Raw genomic sequence first — 22,207 nt, 5'->3', positions numbered from 1 at the left:
AGACTGATTCCACCCCCTATCCCCATATAAATGCTTCTGCTGGAGCAATGGGCACTGTTCCTACTGTATACCTGATGTCAATCAAAGATTACCAGGAGTGCTTCACAGGACCCAGGTTGCCTGTTATGTTCTTTTAGCAAATAGGAGGCACCCCTCTGAGGCCCTGCCACACAAACAGATAGGATCAATAACAGCTGTAGAAAATCTCGTCACTTTCCCAAGATGCCCAAACCATCATAGTAACACAGGGTGGCCACAAATACACATAGACAGAAGTGGCTGCCAGGGACAGTCTGTTGATATTAAACTTCATATCCTTCCCACATGAATGTCCCCGATCTTTTTTATCTCTCTGGGTTCCCAACATGATTTAGAAACCCACAGTAGCTGGGTTATGTTCCCTGTCACTCTTGTCCTGCCCTGAGTGCTATTTATGACACAGTCACAAAACCCTGGACAAACAGGATAAATATGGTGCCTTACAGATACCATCCCTTAAATAAACACTCTGGGAAATCTATTTCTATTGGCCCTGCAGGGTCAAGCCCAGATTTATTTTTCCATCTCTGTGGCAGAAGACACTAGATCGAAGTTTTAAGTCTGTAGAGGTGCCTGGAATTCAATTATGGATAGTTTGGGTACTATGTGTGGTAGGGGTTCCTCCTCTGTAGGACTTAGCGAGACAATCAGGAAAGACATGCTCTACACACATTTTATCCTTCCTGCACACCTTCTTGAGCAAAGGGAGCAGTGACCACTGAATGATACTAGCTAGTTGGATCCATATCAGTCTGGTCGTAGGTCTTGTTTTGGTCTTTCTGTTAGATTGATGGCAGGACAGGAGATAGATAAGGGAGTGTCAATTTGTTGATTCTCTTGGACCGTTTCACTGCCATCAACCATGGTATCCTTCTGGGTCACCTGGCAGAGTGCTGGTTCTACTCCTATCTCTGCCCCACTGGATGGGTTTCTACAAGGTTCCATCTCCCCACCCCCAGTGCTGTTTAATATCTACTTGGAACCAGTAGAGGAGATTGCCCAGAGATTTGGGTAGATACTGTCATCAGGTTGCCGGCAACACGCAGTTTGATTTCTCTTTTTCATTGGATCCAGTTGAGGTGGTGGATGGCCTAAACAGGTGCTTGGGGTCAGTGATGTGCTGTTCCTAGAATTATAGAAGACGATCATGCCAGCAGTGTTTTTTTTACCAGCTGACTGGCGCTCCCACTATGACTATTCCTAAGAAGTGGTGACCTGATTAGCATAAGAGATGCCTTAGTAACCGCCATGTCAGACTATAGTAGATGCTTCTGAAGAATGTTCCCCAACTTCAGTTAGTTAAAAACATGGCAGGCCACTTATTCGTAGTCATCATTGCAGCACCATGGAAAGCTCCAAGCAAACAAGGAGCTCTAACAAAGGCTGGAGGTGACCTAAGGCCTTATGAGGCCCTCCATTAAGTCTACCCCTCCTAAGTTCCATGCCCCCTGCCCGAAGAGTGCAAATCATTAAAGGGCCAACTCCCTAGCCTGAAGGTGAGCACTTCTCCTTTCTGTGACTTCCTGCCCGCCATGCTCCCTATGCCACTAGGCAGGCATGGTGGCGCAGGAGGTACTTGACTCCTTAGGCTTGCAAGACAGCATCTGCAAGAGCCCTGACTCAGGTTCTGCAAGCTCTTGACCACTAGCCTCAGGTTCTGGGTCAGGAACCTGGTCAAATTTCTCAGTCAGTGTACAACAGCCCCAGACTCAGCTGGCTCCTCCTCCTCTGACATCGAATCCAAGGCTGGGACCATGCCAATAGTTGCACTGGAGCTGAGCTTGGTTTAAATGTAGCACCAATAAACTTTGTTCCAAAATATACATGCATACATACATAAAATGTGGAAGGCAAGAAGCACTGTTGCATCCTGTTAACTATTAGTTTGAGTTTTGATAAGTTTGCCCTAGGTGGGGCCCAGTAGGAAAGAAAAATGGGGAAACATGGTGGAGGAGAACGCAACTGCAGTCATGGTTAGTAACGGAGCTGGAGATACTCCATAAAATGCTTTGTGGGAAATACTGGAGTTTCTTTCTGACGGAGGAAACACAAAAGACATGACATTATCCTGGGAGTTTAGGTAGGGTCAGGGTGTACTACAAACACAGGGCATAGCATTTCTTTCAGAGGAGAACTTCACCTTTGAAGGGGTCCTGATGCTTGGGGCATGCCCTGCTCCATCCTGACACCACATAAAGGTGATCAGTGTATCTGAAATCCTGCTGAAAGCCAATATTTATAGCCCGGAGGGTATTAACAAGCCTGAGAGACAAGACACTTGTGCCACAAGCAGCTGCTGTGTGCGTTTTCCACACCACAACCTGCAATGACCTCACTCACAACCTAGATATAGCCCTCTTCTCACTACTCCACTCCCTGGTGTGAAGAGAGATGATTTACAGGGGCTTCAGCACTCAACTCTGTGAATAAAAAAAGTGATACCAAAGATGTGGAGGGATCCACGTAGTAGGCTGTAAATAACAATATGGACTTAGTGGGGGAAGCATGGCAAACATCTGAGTGCAGAGGCTGTAACGTATACACGTAGTGACAACAACAGGCAGCTACTGTATTAGTTCATGGCACAAGCATGTGTACAGCAAGCAACGTATACACACACTCAGAGATCAAACGCGTCTCCAAAATACACAGAAAATACTATTTTTAGCTCCTCCTGAGAGCCTGTAGAATTCTACACTAAAAACACTTCCAGATTCTCCAACCAGATTCTGTATAACCTATACACATGAGGGAAATGCACGTATCACTTACGTATGTTCCCCAACTCCCAAATCCAATTTATTCTGGGAAATGAATGAACTGTTTCTGTATAATCTTAAATATTCTTCCTGATCCTTCCAGGGATCTCATGTATAACATATTCTGACAGGGCACTGCAGAACTGGCATTTGGGGCCAAGTAGCATGCTTGACGGTGGTGGAAACCATGGGGCTTAAGAAGCATTCCATCTTCTGGACATCCCCCATTCACATGGTGTTCACACATAAGGAATTTCTGAAATGGAAAATAGTACTGTAACCCATGAGTGGATTGCAGATTGCAGGTTGTAGCCTCTCAGATTGCATGTGAACACCTGGAGAATACACAGCACAAGATACACATGCATGATGCATAAATCTGAAAAGTTACTCCAGGGTTCCCTGCTTTTTTGCATGGGAAGACTACTGTGTGTTAAGCAGTCCTAAGTTCTTTTCCAGCTACAATTACTGACAAAATGATTGAGCTTTACTTGAATCAGAAACTAATCACACAATGTGGTTATCATCAATTTAAATTGAGGGAAGGAGGTGGTGTATTGCTGGTTTAATTTGCTTACCAAAGCATCCCCTCTCCAAGCCACGCTACTAAAGCTATGATGCCTTCTTTTGCTATTGGGCACTTCCACCCCCTTATGCTTTTGGCCTGTTCTTGGGATTTTCTCAGGCATTTGGCAAGTTATTTTTAATTCATTTATTATTTACCTTTATCCCAACCTTCCCCCAAGGTGGCACACATGGTTCTCCCCAAACCTGTTCTATCTTCATAACATGGAGGCAAGGTCAGTTAGACTGAGAATGGCCCATGGTCACCCAATGAGCTCCGTGGCTGCGCAGGGATCTGAATCTTGAGTGATAGATGGGTGGCCCAAAGAGTAAATCGTAGAAAGAAAGAGTCACTAATTAAACCAAATCATCTCCCTACAAACAGCAGGTTTTTAAATTCAAAGTAACGTTTCACAAGGTGGCAGGATGGTCAACAGGAAGAGTTAACTCCTCCTATTATTATCAGCCATTTGAGCTTCACTGCGTGTAACAGACTATTGGAGAGAAATGCACTCTAAATTGTAGTGGGGTCACCCCAGTGTGGGCATTAAACAAACTGATTTATGCTCACCCTCATTTTAGCTCATGATCCCAACGTGGAAAAACAATACCTTCCAGACATAGAAACACAGCAAGAAATGGCACTGTCGCCTGCCTCACAGCACGCTCTCCTGGTAGGACCGTCTGCTGGCACAAAGCCACTGGGTAATTAGAGTGCAACAGGAGTCATTGCTTCTGGCAGCTGGGCACGGGTGTAGCAAAGATACATTGTTCATGCTGCTAATCCAGCATTTCAGAGAAACAACGTTGGGAGCTCCCAATGGCCCTGCCAAGCTGTTGCACCTGCAGAGCACTCTGCTTTTTTTTTCGGGAGATGTGGGGATCATTCTAGGATCAAAGCCCAGCATCCAGCCCATTACACCTTTCTCCTCACTGCATTTACTCTACTAAAGACAAGCCTTAGAGCCACTTTATAGTAAACTAAAAACACAACGGAGCATGGGCTGTTTTGCCTACGTTGGATCAGGGCACTCACTGAATAGGTTGCTGGCTTTTGGTAGACATCATAAAACTAGTACTGGAATGAAGTTTCAATATAAACTGACCAGCTTTGTTCTTTTTAACATGCAGAAACAAAGTCCCAGAGCAGACACCTTAAAGCAGGGATGTTGAACCTCCTTCAGACTGAGGGCGAAATTCCACTTCAGAAAAGCTCTCAGCCACTGTATTACAGTGGTGGGCAGAGAGCCAAAGGCAAAAGGGATGGGGCAAAGGCAAAGGGGCGGGGGCAAAATACCAGAAATACCTGAATTTTTACTTATAGCTCTTATTACCAGGAACTAAACCTTAGGAGAGGCATTTCAACCCTTTAGAGTGGAGGCAAAATGATGCAAAAGCTGGAAAACCACCAAACATTTAGCAGTTGGGGAAAGGGATGGGGGCAGGTGTGAACATCTGGGGAAGGCTGGATTGGGAAAGCAGGCCAGATCTGGCCCGCAGGCTTGAGGCTCAACACCCTTGACTTAAAGACTAGCTATTGTATTGTGACATGAGCTTTCACTGATTAGAGCCCACTTCACCAGAAGCATGAAGTGTCAAAGAGGGCTCTTGTCCATGGAAGCCCATGTCACAATGAAATGGCTAGTCTTTAAGTTACCAGGTGACATGCTTTTGTTTTGCTAACATGATTACCCCACTGGTATTTAAATGCACATTTCCTCATCCCAAAACTTCTACATGGGGCAGAGGAGGGGCAAGTTACAAATACATAAGTGGCAAATACATAAGTGGCAAGAAGTAAATAAATTTATTTATAAGTCACCTTTCTGGATCAAGGCCACGGTAGTTTGTGGTTAATCAGTGTGGTGTGAAAGCCAGTGGAGTGCTTAGAGTGTTCAACTGGGACATGGGAGATCCAGGTTCTAGTCCCCACTCAGCCATGAAGCTTGCTGGGTAACTTTGGGCCAGTCATTGACTCTCAGCCTAACCTACCTCACAGGGTTGTTGTGAGGATAAAATGGAGAGGAGGAGGACCATGTAAGCTGCCTCAAAAAGGAAAAGAGGTGGGATATAAATGTAATTAATTAATTAATTGATTAATTAATAACACCAATACCTTGCTGCTCTGTCTGTGGCCATAAACATTCAATGCAAAGAAAATTCCACTTTTATTTTATTTTTAATGTGGAAGCATTTATGAAGCACTTACTATGGAAGCACCTTGTAGGCCCCTTCCAACCCTACTATTCTATGATTCTACAAGTCAAGGCAATGATTACATACTTCTGACGAAGTGGACTGTGGCATAAACTTTTGTGCGCTAGCCTACTTGTTGTGTCTTTAAAGTGCCACAGAGCTCTTGGTTGTTTTTAGTGTATTACAACAGACTAACATGGCTGACCTTTTCAGCCCCAAGGACCACATCAGGCATCGGCACGCGCGCGCACACGATATTGCTGTGGTGACTGGGAGACTGCCTTTGGGTATCCCTGAGGAAGAGGGAGGCTAAAGCCTCTTTCATCTGCCCCCCCCCCATGACTCCAGTGGGCACTACTGCTTTCGCACCACCATTAGCAGCACTGGAGGCAGTGATACCAACTTCTTCTGGGTCACTGGGAAGGAGAGGAGGTTAAAAGCAGTGACCCTGACCAGCATTGCTGCTTTCGCACCACCATTCCGCACCATTGCTACTTCTGCACCCCCTGCTCTGCAGGGATCAAGGGAGAGGGATTCAGCAGCTCCCGCAAGTACAGGGGCCACACAACATGGATCTGGGAGCTGCACATAGCTGGTGGGCTCTGCACCCTGCTGTAGATTGTGTGATTAAATAATGCCACTTGTTATACACCTTTCTGACATCTCCGCTCTGCACTGGAGTATAACTTACAGGTGCTTAGCTAAATTATACTGAGATTCCACAGTACACACAGGGGGCTGCTGCACTTCCCATCTTCCCAAGAAGGGGGAGGAAGAAAAGGGCAGTTTTCTGGAAAAGTGCCACCCTCTGTTCTTGAGACCTATGATGCAGCTGCACTGGCTCTGTGCCATACCTGGTATGATCCCCACCCCCACCCCCGGAAGGGCTCCTGTACCTTGCTACCATGCTTCAGACTCCTAGGTGGGATGCCTATCTAAGCTGTGCCGCTGCCAGGCCAAAAGGGACCCTTAATGAGGCACATGATCAGACTGTGGACTCCCTTCCAGAAACCAGCCACATCTCGGAAGCACAAGGCAGGAATTCAATTGGAGGGGGGACAGAGCTCTGGCCAAACAATGCAACAACTGTGGAGAAACTCTATTTGGGAATGGCATTGGCATTGACCCATCCATGTGACCAGGCTTAGCATAGCCAATATGCATTTGCAAGGGAAGGGAAGCAACTTGCCAGTGGAGTGGAATAATGCATTTGGCTCATTTGAAAGAAAACACAGTGGGAACCTCAGCTACAAGGGTGGCTTTTCCTGGAGGATGCAAACTCTAAATTGGCAAGAAGTACAAGCCCCAGGCTCCTATTGCTAGCACGACCCAGTTTCCCCCTCTGTCTTTGATTTTCACCTGCAAACATCTTGGGTTCTGCCACACATTTGAGTTTTATGAACACTGAAAGTCAATGAACACTGAAAGTGACATTGACTGGAAAAATTCATGCTTATACATACAAGCTTGTAGTTTTGGAATCTGAGAGAGCTGGACATCCCCACTCTCACAGTTGTAAAGATAATTTTAAATGGTGAGATCCCTTCATCCACTGGCCTCTCCTCTTTGCTGGTCTTTTGTCCAACACATCAGTCACTCTCCTTTGGGGTGTGTGGGTGGAGTAAAAAAAATAAACTCATAACAAAGGTGACAGGGTCAGTACTGGAGCACATTGGACTCCATCCACTGTCATATGAGCAGACCTCCATTCATGCAAGAAGACATTCCCTTCCTCCTCTCCCTTGCATCCCCTCTAAAGCCCCCAAATCTGCTCTGGAGGATCCCACAACCCTCCAGAGCAGATATGACAGAGGGTTGCAGAGGGGCGGGGAGGATCTGTTCCACCAGCACTGTTCACTCCATTGGCAGATGCACCCTTGGACACAACCCATACTTTGTATGCAAAAAAACATAGGTTCAACCTTCCCTGGAAATCTCAGGCAGAGGGTTGGGAATATTACTGTTGGAGACATTGGTAAGCCACTCCCAGGAAGAGTAGCACTAGGTTTGTGCTAATTGGAGCAACAATCTAACTGAGCATTTCAGACTCCAGCTCCGGACAAGACTGGCCTGTACTAGTTAGTATATGTAGCATATACTACATATATGCTACATATGCAAGCGGACTGCTTCCCATCTCCATAGAAAACAGCTTGCATCCAGACAGCAATTTCTAGTTGCAGATAATGTCATGATTTGTAGTACTGCAGAAATAGCAAATTCTGCTTTGGAAAAACAATGCAGGTTCATATTGGCAGGTCCTTTACACTTCCCCCATGGCCCATTGTTTCACTGAAGGAAATCCTGCAGATGGACAGTGGCCAGGTAAGCTGTCTTTATAGCTTTTGTCCTTCAAATGTGTTTCTGCAACAGGGAAGGGGAGTAAACTTGGGATGGGTGAATCTGTCAAGTTGGGTTTCTCTCATTTTCCCAGTCTTAAGTCTGGTTCATCTTGCACTTTGAGAATTTCTCCAGTCTGAAGTTTGGTTCATCCTAAACTTTTTTTTTTTTTTTGTTAAGTTTGCATGAAAATTCAGAAGCATTTTTGTGCATATGTCTCCTAATATATGCATTTTTGTATGCATTATTTTTCTTAATGCACATTTTTGCAAGCAATTTTCCTAATATAATGCATCTTAATGTTATTTCTCCTAAAATACATATTTTTGTACACATTGCTTTGCTTGGAGAACTCTATTGCAAAATTCAGAGACGTGCAAATCTGAAGGATAGCGGAGTTTCAGTTCACATAGTGGTTCGAAAGTGCAAATTAGATAAATTCACATTAAAATACAAACAGAACAAATTTCTCCCCCAGCCCTAGTAACTATATGTTTTCATGTCTATCCCAGATTAATGGCTCAATCATCTCAATTCTGTATCAAGCTCCTTACCAACTGCATCTGTTCAACAATTAATAACATAGCAAATCCCGACAGAGACCCAGCAGCACCAGTTGCTTTGCACTTTGCAAGTCAAAAGAAGCAACATGCAATGGCAAACAACTTGCACGCTTTCCTTGTGGAGATCATGAATAGGGATGTATGTGAAATTAATTTCAGTTTATTTTTTTATCAGGATGTACCTTCATATGTTCTGGAACGAACACAGACTCAGACATAATCTACAGTCAAGAGTCCAATGCATTCAACAGCATGCATACATTTGAAAAATGCATATGAAAAATGCATACTTTTGATAAATCCACACAAATATACTTTAATCAAAGGGAGAAGAATGCATACATTTCAAAGAAGTACACAATTGATGAGTACATCTGGAAAAATACGCACAAAAATACACATGGATTTACGTGCGAAAAGGTAAAAACAAAGTTCTCCATCTGATGCAGGCTTGAGTCAGGTCGAGCTTTGAGATGGAATTCAGAGAACTTTGGCAAGCTTGAGTTTTGCTGATTTGCACATCCCTGGCCAGGAATGGAATGTTTCTCTCTCATATTCACCCCCCCTCCCCGCCCCAAAGAGGAGGTCTTCAAAGATCTGGTGTATTACTGAGAACTAAACTACCACTTCCTAGAGAGACCTCATCACCTTGCCCTCCCTCTTCTATGCAAACAGGGCTGCCCGGATGGGAATGAAGCTGCCATCTGTCCATTTTTGCTCAGAGTTCCTCAACCTTATGCCAGCTTCTCCTGATATATATACACACACACACATTCCTGCATTGCCAGAAACACTGCAGCGCCCTGACGTAATAAGGAAAGAAAAATGGTAAATAAGTAGCATTATGCCTCCACTCCAGTCCCCTGTCCTGTGCTGACCATGTTTCCTCTTTCTGAGAGCTTCTGTTAGACAGAAGTCAAAAACTTGGCTATGTTAATTTCTCCCTTCACATTAGTAGCATGTACACAAATGCACTGGACACCAGGGGCTCTCACCACTCTGCTACGAAGGCGCCTGAAAACAGAAAGAACATCTGCCCCCATCCCTCTTGTGTCTCTTGTCTCTCTCTTGGGGTACTTCAGACATTACATGATATATGGGGAACAGGAAGCCAAAGTGATTCACACTTCCTCTTCTCTGTGCTTGCTTGTCATGTCTGAAGTGAAAACTCTTGTGATCTCCCCACCTTCTATCTCCCCCTCCTGTTATTCTGACTCATTTGGGAAAAAGAAACATTCAAAACAGGGGAGAGATCCCAGATTTTTTTTTTTTTTAAGTCAGTTCAGTGAAGGGTCTCTGTACTCCGGGAATGAATTTGTGCCGGCATCCGGACATGCGATCTACCTAGGGAACTGCCTCAATCACAGTGGATTTATTATTTAAAATGTATGTATTTAAATATTAATACCCTGCTATTTTGCTCCAAAAGACTTCAAGGCAGCTTACAACCAAATAATAAGTGTATTTAGAATATTTTTTAAAATTAAATCAAACAAAACAAATGCAGGCAGAAGATCCCAAGTTCAATCCCTGGCATCTCCAAAGAATCCTTCCTGAGACCCTGGAGAGCTGTTGTCAGTCAGTGTCGACAACACTGGGCTAGATGGACCAAGGGCCTGACTCGGGACAAGGCAGCTTCCTATGTTCCTATTATGGAAACAGTTCCTCCAGGATTTAGGTATAGTCTAACAGCGCAAAGCCTAAATGTGTCTACTTAGAAGTAAGATCCATTGTATTCAATGGGGCTTACTCCCCTGTCAGTGTGTATGGAACTGCAGCCTAACTCTGTGAGAGTTATCTCAAGCACCACCACTGCTATGGCTTCCATGAAATGAAAGGGATGGGAATAGCTTTACTGCAGAGAGAAAAGCCTGTTTGGTCTTTTATTTTTTAAAAATGAAGAATTCTCTGTTGACCATATCCTTGAAGATTGTAGTAGTAGACATTCTCCAGTGCTCTGACTGTGAAGCACTATGGGGGGGGGGGGGAGAGACAGCATAAAATACCAAACACAACTGGAAAATGAACCAAGCTCTCTTGAACAGATTTCTGGCCCAGTTCACCTGAGTGTTTTCCATGTAGCTTCCAATGCAGGGACTTTGGCCAGCCTTGGAAGGCTCAGCGTTAACAAATACAATCCCAGCTCTGTTCTCCATACGTCTTCTGCCTTCTGAAACTGCAGGACGTGTGACAAGCAAGGAGAAGCCATAAAATACCTAAGCTTAAGCATAGATCCCTTGGAGATTTTCACAACCCATCCATTATCATTAATGTCTCCTTACATATGGGATCAAGTGCTTTTGAATGTTAATGACTCCAAGGAGTAGGAACCTCTGCTGACCTTACAAGGGAATGGAATGAGTTCTACACATGGAAGACGGGCAGTGAAGCTCAAGAACATTCCAGGGTGATACTGTGAGGCCTCCTCAGCACAGACGCATACAACAGGCCTCGCTGCTTCTCCACGTCTGAACACTGATGCTGCACATCCATTACTGGGAGACAGTGCATTCTGCCTGAATGGCAGGGAATTCTGCAAATGGGCTGTGATTCTCCAAGAGGCAGAGGCTGTTTCTATTTATCGGTGAATCCGTACATGTAAGGCTGGCTCCAGGTTTTTGAGGGCTCTTGGGCAAGATACCCTCAATGGCTGTACTCCCTCAGTGGGTCTAGCTTCTCACCACCATTGCTACCAAGTGCTGTTGCTCCTCTTCCTCTTTCTCATCGTTGCTACCACTTGCCTCCTTGACAGTCAGTGAGTCAGTGAGCAAGTAGGCAGTGGCATTTATTTACAGCAGTGGCCTTGTCATCATCACCACCATTGTCTAGGCCAGCCAGAGCGAGAGGCAGGTGAACAAGCAGGCTGCAATGGGGAACAGGAGGAGCAACTCTGGGAGGAGCTCTGGTCAGTAGGCCCCTGCTGGAGTGCGGTGTCCTCAGCGGTTGCCCCATCATGCCTACCCTTGGTACTGGCCCTATCTACTTGTAAATATGACCCCCCCGCCAACTACCTGCCCTATTCTGCCCAAAGCTGTACTTAAATACAGCTTTTGGATATGCTTCATTTCTGTAATGATTTAAGCACAAAGCTTTTCAAAATACTTTTCTCAATTCTATGAAATCACCAGGATAAAGGCCATTGAGGGGTCCTTGTAGCACAGTGTACAAATATGGAGAGGAAAAGGCAGTAAGGAGCAGCTGGGAGTTTGAGGAGAAGAGACTTGATGTTGCAGTTATTGCCTTACAGAGTTTCTGGGGGTAAGAAGTAACAGCACAGGATGTGTCTATCAATCATAGCAGCCAACCTAGTTTCCAGGTTCTGAAGCAGAATCCTCACTGCCCATCACCCCTGTCCCATTAGCCTGTAGCACTGGGGTTACTGCAGGGGTAGGAAACATGGTACCCATGGGCACCAATACACTCCTGGACCTCTTCCTTGAAGCCCACCAAGGTGCCTTACCTCACCCACATGGTTTTTTTAATTAACACATTTTCTTACTGACAGCTGGCCTTGCTGTGAAATACATTTCGGTTCGTGCTGAGAACTGTGGGTTCAAAGGAGTTGTTTAGTGTGATTGGGCACAGACCTCACCTCTGCCTTGCACTCAGTCTTTTGAGTGGATCACTTGTGCTTTGCCACACCTCCCATGGCAACCATTTTGTGGTGGTGCCCAGGACAGTTTCTCAAATTGCCAAATGCGTCCATGGCCCCCAAAATCTGCCTACCCCTGGGCTACTGTATACCACAAAGCCTAGAGCAAGTAAAGAAGGGTTATAGAACAAGAAATATTTCAGTGACATGCAACCAGATAGCTCAGAATACATAGTACAGAGAAACAACTCCCCCAGGTTCACCCCATCATACGGAGCTGAGGAGTAATGGGATTTCCTCCCTCAAATGGGATGACTGGACAGACATTCTTGACCCCAATACAGAAATTGCTTATGGGTGCAGGGAGTTCCTCTGTTCCATGCACGCAGTTCTCCTCATTTCAGCACAGAAAGGTGCACAGTCGTTTTTGCATGTGGATCAGCTGCCTCCATTGAAATTCATTGGGCATAGGCATGTGAAAAGAATGGGCAGTATCCAATACTGCTCATTCTGTTGCACCTGCAGGACCCACTGCTAGCGCAACAGGAACTAGTGCTTCCGAAAGCAATCCCGGAAGCGAGTGGAAGCACTTGTTTCCGGAACAGGACAGGTCAGCAGAGCTCCCTTCTGTGCGTCAGCAAGGGCTGACCTGCCCCATTCTGGAAACAAGCACTCCTGCTCTTTCTGGCAGCTCTTTCCAGCTGCTTCAGGAAGCACTAGCTTCCTGTTGTGCTAGTGGTAGGTCCCACTAGTGCAGGCAGCCCTGGATACTCCCTACAGCCCTGGATACATTTTCCATACCATCCATGGTAGTCATCTCTGAAACCTGAATGGAAGGATGGCTCCAAGACACACACACACACACACACACACACACACACACACACTCCAACTCCTCCAACAATTTTAGGATGAGAAAATACATCCTGAGCCAAACAGAACATAGAGGCCAATATAAACCACTCAGTTTTGCGATGGTTTTCCAACCTAGTTGACTGGTAATTGTAGTGACAGAGTATTTTTGCCACTATTCATAATACTCCTTTGCGTTATGGTGGCTATTAATAATCTATTAATATGGCTATTAATAATCATGCATTATTAACAATAATTAAAAAGCACTTTGTTCAGAGCTCTTCAAAGTTTTATCTTGATTACTTTTCCAGCCTGCTGTCCTGCTTGTGGCATTTGGGTAGGGTTTTTTTTTTCTTTCTTCCTTTTTTTGAGTAGGATGTCAAAGTGGAATTCTTTTTGTCCCATTCCTAATAATTTTAGGTAATGACACACATGAAAGAGGCCACAGAGGTCTACGCTCGTTCCTCTGTTACTCTAGAACAGATTCCCACAGGTATCTGGGCTCCTGACACATTCAAAAGGTACAGGCTATAAAATCCTACACACAATTCTTTGTTGCTGAATAAAATGGTCAATGAGATTTCTGCTGGGTGAGCTAAGCATTGGCTAAGCCTTACTAGCACTTGGCTAGGTGCACTGAATTTCTTTTCCTGCAATGATGTTGCTACTGCACTGCTACTTAGTTAGAACACCACACACTTATCTGAAAGCCTAAGTGTGTGTTGGTTCTAACAAACAAAGCAAAACCTCTCCTACCTTCTTGTGGGTGAAGCCTTATTTATGCCCAAACACGAAGCTTTGTCATTTGAGAAAATGGTCATGGTAACAGCCTGTTCTAGCAGCAGCATTGGTGAGCTCATGCTGAGCTACTAGTACACTCATCACATGCCCAAACCTGCATGCCCCCCATTTTTTGCTCTCTGATAGGAATCCATAAGTTAACCCATGCCAGTTTTTTCAGACCCTGCCTATGAAGCAATGATGGGAGGGAAGCGATGCCATTCCAGCCAGCTCATAGCTGGATCTCTCTCTCTCTCTCTCTTCCCATAGGAAGCTGAATCATCTTGTCTCTTTGGAACCTGTCACTCTCTTCAATGACTTGGGCAAGAGACTCTACAGAACATCTTGGCTTTGCTGTCTCTGTGTTATCGTACACATCGCTCTGGCACTTTGCAGACATTTGACTCATGCCATCTGTTCCCTAGGCAGGGCCTGTTTGCTGCCTGTGACCTTCAGGCTGTCCAGAAAATACATCTGTTCCCACCTCTCCCCATTCCTCTTCATGTGCTGGACTCTCTGAGGCAAGCCACCCCTGACAGAGTCTCCAGTATGTATGTGGGCAGGGACGGGAGTGACCATGACTTAGCAACTAGAAAACCAAGGCAAATAAAATAGCGTTGCCAGGTTTTGCTCACTGACCTCAGTTGATATTGGCCCTAGGGCAAAAGAAGCAAGCTTCTGGTGTGGCATTGCGCTGGATTCATCTAGAGGGAAAGCAATAGCGAACAATCCCAAACCAAACTCATTCTGCTGGGTGCAGAGCCAGGGCTAGCTGAAGACATTTTGCTGCCTGAGGCTAAGGACAAAACGGCACCCCATTCCCATTTCATATACAAAAGTCAGCTCTTCAGCACTGGCAATGGGACAGGATCCTCCACCACACCTGAGGGCAGCAAGCTACATGAGGGGGTGTAGGGCAGGCCACATGGCCCACAGCTGTTTCTTTAAACACCTTGCTGCCACCTCCCAGTGTCCGCTGCCTAAGGCAACCGCCTCACTCTGCCTAATGGTAGGGCCAGCCCTGCACAGAGCTCAAGGCAAGGGGCTCTGTGACTATAAGGAGAATTGGCAGTGGCTGTTTGCACTTGCAATTGCTTCCTCATAAATCAAACCATTTTCAACCCACTAAGGGGATTTTCCTGCATGATGCAAAAGAAAAAAGAAAAAGAGAGCACCTTTTGGGCCTTTCATTGTGAATGTGGTTCATGTGGGATAGAAAGGAGGAGAGGGACATCCTGAGAATGAGCTTGCCAGCCCACTGAGCATCTTTGTTGAGCAGCCATGGCCATCCTAGAATGCATGCTTTCTTCTAGACCAGGCTTACCCAGCCTGCTGCCCTCCAAATGCTTTGGACTTCGACTCCCAACTGTCCCAACCCAGCATAGCCAGTGGTTAGGAATGTTTGAAGTTGTAGTCCAAAACATCTAGAGAGCACCAGGCTGGGGAAGGCTGATCTATACTCTCAGTATTTACATCATTCCATACCAAAGAGTTCCACAAAGAAAATGTCCACTGTGACTTTTTGCTTTAATTTTTTAGAAGGCAACAGAATTTATCAACTTGTGCATTAAATGCTGATGTTCAACACTGGGATATCCTGATGCCTTCCCTATTTTATAGCATATCTGCATCTTTGCTTTTCTAGAGCCAATCGCATTTTTATGTACATAATTGCAACATTGTAATCACAACATTGTAGCATTCTTTTTCCTGTCTGTATGCTTATTACTTTTTATCCTTTCTGTGTCATTCCATGTTCAGTCAGTCCACTCCATACAGCCACCTCTTTTACAGATGTGATCATGGCGTGTTCTCACTAACTATAGGTTAAACAAACCACCATTGCCAAAAACTATGGCTTGTTTCAAATTTGAAGCTAAAGCTTCCTATCTCCTCCTTGCAGCTGTGAAAGAGAAGAGGAGAAGGGGGAGTATGATAGTTCAAGGCTCTACATGGCTCATTCACACAGCAGGAAACCATTTTCCGTTCTGTCTGAACTAGGCCAGAGTAACCTTGTGTGATCATGTCTAACAGAGGAATAAAATGTTGATTCCCTGTTTGGAAAACTTGAAGTAATTTGTCAATCAGGCAAGAATCTTTCTGCAAAATGTATCATGTTCCAAAAAATTTCCTCAAACTGCCCTTCTATATTCAAAATACATCATAGCATCCTTCAAGAATACAACCCGTTGGGACTATTGCCTTATTTAATCAACTTCTGTAGTAATAGATATTCTTGGAGCTTCCTCATTCAGCAAATCAAATCTTTACTTCTTAGCCAAGGAACATCACCCATCATTCAGAAATATAATACAAAGGGGAATATGCTCAAATATAGTTAAGACATAGCCTAACGTAATCAATTACTATATCCAATAAGATCTATTATATAAGTATAAGATCTATTATCTTATACAATGGTAAAAACTAAAGTGTATTATGGAGATAACTAATGGAAGGAGAGGCGAGGGGAAAATCCAAACAAAAAATAATTTAGTGAATATATAAGAACTAAAGGAACCCAAATACAGTCAGGGCCAGAAATATTGGAACAAGGATAACTGTTTGGGCAGTTGGCCTCTGTACACCACCACATTGAAGTTGAAAGGAAACACACCCAGATGGGAGCGAAGCCAGGACTTCCAGCTGTAATTCAGGGAGTTTGACAAAAGTGGGGCACTAACCATTCAGGAAGGACAGCCAGTGGCATACACCCCGCCCCCCAATCATTGGTGGCTTATAAGTGATGGAACAAACCAACATCATCTCAAACTTAAGAATCGCCTTTAATACCTGGATGAAAATCCTTTGCAGTCAATGACTGCCTGAAGTCTGGAACCCATGGACATGACCAAATGCTGAGTTTCCTCCCTCAAGATGCTTTGCCAGGCCTTTACTGCAGCTGCCTTCAGCTGCTGCTTGTTTGTGGGTCTTTCTGCCTTCAGTCTTGTCTTCAGGAAGTGAAAAGCATGCTCTATTGGGTTGAGATCAGGTGACTGACTTGGCCATTGAAGAACATCCCACTTCTTTGCCTTGAGAAACTCTGGGGTAGCATTTGCTGTATGTTTTGGGTCATGATCCATCTGCAATATGAAGCGGCATCCTATCAGTTTGGCAGCATTCAGCTGAATCTGAGCAGAAAGTATAGCCCTATACACTTCAGAATTCATCCTGCTGCTTTTATCAGCAGTCAGGTCATCAATAAACACCAGTGACCCAGTTCCATTGGCAGCCATACATGCCCATGCCATAACACTGCCTCCACCATGTTTGACAGATGATGCGGTATGCTTTGGATTACGAGCTGTTCCTTTCCTTCTCCATACTTTTCTCTTCCCATCATTCTGGTACAAGGTAATCTTGATTTCGTCAGTCCAAAGAATCTTATTCCAGAACTGGGCAGGCTTTTTTTAGGTGTTTGCTGGCAAAGGCTAATCTGGCCTTTCGGTTCTTGAGCATTACCAGTGGTTTGCACCTTGTTGTGAAGCCTCTGTATTTACATTCATAAAGCCGTCTCTTGACTGTAGATGTTGACAATGACATGCCTACCTCCGCAAGAGCGTTCTTGACCTGGCTAGATGCTGTGAAAAGGTTCCTCTTCACCATGAGCAGAATTCTGTGGTCATCCACTTTAGTTGTCTTCTGTGGTCTTCCAGGCCTTTTGCTGTTGCTGAGCTTGCCAGTTAATTCCTTCTTTTTCAGGATGTTCCAAACTGTTGTGTTGGCCACTCCCACTGTTTTTGCTATCTCTCTGATGGGTTTATGTTGTTTCCTCAGCCTAATGATGGCCTCCTTCACTCACATGGACACCCCTTTGGACCTCATGTTGGGAGTTCCAGGGAACAGCTACCAAATGCAAATGTAACACTCAGAACCACCTCCAGGCCTTTTATCTGCTTGATTGGTCATGGGGCACCCAGGAAACAGGCCACATCTGGCCATGCAGCTGCTTGTCAGCCATTCGTTCCATTACTTATGAGCCACCAACGATGGGTGTGTGTGTATGCCACTGGCTGTCCTTCCTGAATGGTTAGTGCCCCACTTTTGTCAAACCCTTTGAATTACAGCTGAAAGTCCTGACTTCGCTCCCACCTGGGTGTGTTTCCTTTCAACTTCAGTGTGGTGGTGTACAGAAGCCAACTGCCAAAACAGTTTATTTATTTTATTTATTTATTATTAAATTTATTAATCGCCCATCTGGCTGGTCACCCAGCCACTCTGGGCGATGTACAACATACAGTAAAACAGTTTTAAACAATAAAATTCTACAATAAAAACATTTTCTACAATACCCTAACCCACCCCAAATGCCTGCCTGAACAACCACGTTTTTAATGCACGATGGAAGCTCATCCTTGTTCCAATATTTCTGGCCCTGACTGTATTTCCAGCAAACCATAGTAACAAAAATAGCTCTGATGTCGGAAGTATTACTAAAAAAGGAAAACAAAAAAGAAAGAAAAACCTCTGCCCATTTGTGACTGACACAACTATTAAACAATCTTCATCCTCCACTGTATGGAAACATAATGGCGATCATATGAAATTCAACCTAAACCTTTTAAATAGACAGAACTACAACTAAAAAAATCTAGTATAATCAAATATACTCCTGTGAGTCTGATCTGTCAACGAGAAGACCAATACATCCTCACCTGCCCAATCCCTTTTGTCCCTCAACCACTCTGCTATACATTTCAGTCTAGGGGAGCTATATAAACTACACTGCGGTGTTCTTTGTTTCCATTGCTGGTTGTCCACCCAGATACCGGTGTTCCTCCAGAGAAGTCCCTCTGAACCATCCTAATGTAACTGCAAGCGAAGTATGACCATGACCATTGTGCTTTTGCAGAAGTGATGTTTCATGGCACGGCAGCCCACTGGCTATAAAGATCATATATACTGTGGCTCTGAGTGGAACTGCAACAAAGGAGCCAGATCGCAGCCCATCATACTTCTAGAAAGATGGCACAACTGCCATCTTTATAGGGTGGCTTTCTGCATCATAACAATTGTTTACCCATTTCCTACCACATCAGAATGGTAGCAGGATATACAGATACATCCTTGGCTAACAAGGGGATTCCAGAGGAAGTACATCTGCCACTTGGATCACAAAGCTAAAATGTAAGATGGTGCTAAGATTTGTCTTATGCAATCCAGAAAGCCTAAGACCATCTGCCGCTAGTCATATCCCTGGTAATATGCCAAAAATGTTTGCTTTCACTGCAATGGTACACAATCACACCTGTGCCTGGAGGTTGGGTTGTGTGCAACAGGAGTCTGAGCCACCTACCCTCCATGCTGTCCTCACGACGCATGTTGAAATTTTCATAGGAGTCCCTGCGGATGAGTGGATCCGAGGTGTTGTAGTCCACTGAGACGCTGGGGCCATTCTCAAGATGTTCCATGCCTGTAAAGCAAGGTCAGCATGGTTTCAGCAACAGAGCTAGCCAAGATCTTTATGTGCCAGTTCAGTCATGGAAGAAATTGGTAACAGAATAAAGAAAGAACAAATGAAAAGGAAGAGCAAAAAAGATAAAAGGGAAGTGGGACCAATGAGACACAGATAAAGCATCACTGATGAGAGCAAGGATCAGGAACCAAGGAGATGTCCAGTCACAGCAAGTGTGGCAAGGAGAAACCAAAGCCACAATTGAGTCACAGCCAGGAAGGCTGTCCAAGGTAGCAAGGGCCACTTGTGGCTCTCCAGATGTTTTGGCCTACAATTCCCATCAGCCTTAGCCAGTACAGCCAATGGTGAGTTGTAGGCCAAAACATCTGGAGGGCCACAAGTTGCCCATTCCTAGGCTAGGGAGAGGGGAGCAGGATAGGGCTAAAGCAGAGGTAGGCAACTTGGTGCCCTTCAGATGTCTTAGACTACAACTCCCATATGTTCCAGCCAGCATGGCCAATGGTCAGGGGTTATAGAAGTTGTAGTTCAAAACAGCTGGCAGGCACCAGGTTGTCTGCTCCTGGACTAGAGGCTACTGGTGGGATGGGAAGCTGTGGAAGGGCTTGAGCACAAGACCAGGTAAAGTGTTCCTCATGCTTGGAAGATTTCATTCCCATAAGAGTCTACAGTGGCCATTCAGGAATGTCATGGATGCAGCCTCAGTCAACAAGGCAATCCTATAAGGGGACAGAAGCTGTCTGCTGGTGAGGACCTGCAAAACCTGGTGATTCAGCTGGCCACTAGAGTTGATGGTGCGGAAACCTGTAGCACTGACACAGAACAAGGAGTCCTTCATCAAGGCTGCTTGCCATAGCAGTAAAGGATGACAAGGCAGTGGGAGGATCACACAGAGGCTTGATACGGGAATTTTCAGGGCCTGGCAATGGGGAGGGGTAAAAGTGGGACAGGGAATGGAAGTGGTAGGTGCCAGTGGTTGGTAACTAGGAAATGCAGTACCTTGAATCTTCTCTGGGCCATAGGAGAACACAAACTCCACCTTCCCATACTCTGGAAACCGCTCATCTGCAAAAGAAGACAAAAAGACAGTTAGCATATCTACCTGCCCACACTAGGGCACATAAAATGGGCCAATGCCCAGTGAGCAGGGGAAGCTGAATACAGTAGGGATCTGTTAGAGAGTTCTCAGCTTCACTTCCCAAATATCCCAGGAAAATGTTTCTGGGGACTCATCAGCAATTATCATGGTTGTTACTACCATGAGGATTTGGGGCTTTCATTGGTTGTCTAGCACTGCATTCCATCAAGAGATGGTTCACAAAAGCATTCCATGAAAGCCATGACACTGTGCAAGGACCCCCACTAAAAATGACATGGATTTTGCTGCTATGCCCTCCAGCTGACCAAGCCAACTTCCCTTCATTCTCCTTAATAGCTGTTCTTACCCTTAAAGGCATCATCCAGGTCCTCCTTATTGAAGACAATGGCCAGGTCATGAATGGCACACGTATGGAACTGCACCCGGAAGATCACGTCCCGAGTCGGGCTACGGAACTCTTTGTGATAGCATTTCAGCTGCCAGAGGAAAGGGAGAGGTTGAATACAGGAGAAAAGCACCATCAGCTTGGTAGTGGTGTGGTGTAGTTCTGAAGCACAGGCACTCATCATGACAGTCCCCATAGCCACATCCCCAAGGAGCATCCAAAATTTCAGGCAACTGGATCGATCCATATCAACAAACCAGATCTAGCAGTTTTCCTTTCCATTAGGCGCAAATGGGTCTTAAACGCCCATTCAAGACAAAGGCAACACACAATGTTTGCATTACAACAGAGAACGATATCTTGTTGCGCCGTTATTTCCTTTCCCCTCTCCTGCCACCCCCAGCTACTGTGTGGATTGCAGCTAAGCTCAGAGAGAACAGGGTATTCTGAGTGGGGTGGCAGATGACATCAGTGTTCCTGTTGATCAAGAAGTGTTGGTGCTGTGTCCCTGTGAGACCTGGTTCCACTACTCCACAACAGCTTGGGGACCTCCCATCCAGAAAACACGAATGGTTACACCCACCTACAAACCTATACCTGAACCTTTCATCCCTTCCATGTCCCAAACACATCCCTTCTGTGCACCTCCCCACACTTTTCTGGAGCCAGTAGATTGTAGACTACAGCTTGTGGATATCTTAGGCCTCCTATTCCAGTATTTCCAAAACTGACTCACCAACTGAAGCTGTGTTCAGTGAGCCAAGGCCCCACATTGGTAGGAAATGGAATCAAAAAAGCCCTGTTTGACTCTTACCAAGATGTCTCCCTTTAAGAGCAGTCCAGGCTCTATAGTGATGCAGATGCTGGTCTGGCTGTCTCCCTGCACATTGCTGTAGAGAAAAGAAGGAAGCTAAGCATGGAGGACAGAACCTGAGCAACCAGAAAACTGGGATGTTTTTCCCCCCACTCATGGGAGACCTAGTCTACGTGGACTTGCAGAGATCAGCACAGGGGTCCAGCACAGCACACATGTGGACTGTGCAGGACAAGCTGTAGCAAACAGCAAAAAAAAGGGTGATGATGTTACACACATACACAAATAACTGTTGGGAAGAGCTCCTACATCAAGGGTGCAGAACCTCTTTCAGCCTGAGGGCTGAATTCCATTTCGAAGAAGCTCTCAGAGCCACATTCCACTGGTGAGTGGGGCTGAAGACAAAAGGGGTGGGGCCAAAGGCAAAGAGGGCAGGGCCAAAATCCACCCCCCCAACAGATTTTTGCTTAAAGCTCATACTGCCATTAACTAAACCTTAGAAGAGCCATTGGAGAGCGCCAGCATGGCACAGTGGCTAGAGTGTTCGACCAGGAGTTGGGAGATCCGGGTTTTGGTACCCACTCGGCCATGGAAGCTCACTGGGTGACTTTGGGCCAGTCACAGACTCTCAGCCCAACCTACCTCACAGGGTTGTTGTTGTGAGGATAAAATGGAGGAAGAGGAGGATAATTTAAGCCACCCTGGGTTCCTTAACAAGGAGAAAAAGTGGCATATAAATGTAATAAATAAATAAATTTCAACCTTTTAGAATAGGGAAAAAACTGCACAAAAGCTGGGAAACCACCAA

The 22,207-nt window shown here is 45.3% G+C and overlaps 1 protein-coding gene across 10 annotated transcripts in view; it reads right to left on the bottom strand.

Moving 5' to 3' along the window:
• TNS1 (tensin 1) overlaps nucleotides 1–22,207 on the bottom strand; it is a 445,218-nt gene that overhangs the window by 83,911 nt on the left and 339,100 nt on the right. For all 10 annotated transcript variants that reach the window (XM_084806390.1, XM_084806321.1, XM_084806397.1 and 7 more), the window contains 4 exons: nucleotides 21,400–21,475; nucleotides 20,547–20,676; nucleotides 20,101–20,166; nucleotides 18,985–19,101 (listed from right to left, as the gene is read on the bottom strand). In XM_084806390.1, the coding sequence (XP_084662516.1) occupies nucleotides 18,985–19,101; nucleotides 20,101–20,166; nucleotides 20,547–20,676; nucleotides 21,400–21,475 (389 nt within the window). The remainder of the gene's footprint in view (nucleotides 1–18,984; nucleotides 19,102–20,100; nucleotides 20,167–20,546; nucleotides 20,677–21,399; nucleotides 21,476–22,207) is intronic.

The sequence above is a fragment of the Heloderma suspectum genome, chromosome 1, assembly GCF_057233095.1.
Source record: "Heloderma suspectum isolate Gila_16-S chromosome 1, 16-S_ref, whole genome shotgun sequence".
In the NCBI taxonomy this organism is placed as follows: domain Eukaryota; kingdom Metazoa; phylum Chordata; class Lepidosauria; order Squamata; family Helodermatidae; genus Heloderma; species Heloderma suspectum.
Note: the sequence above shows the minus strand (reverse complement) of the source record. Positions and strands in the feature narration are given on the sequence as shown.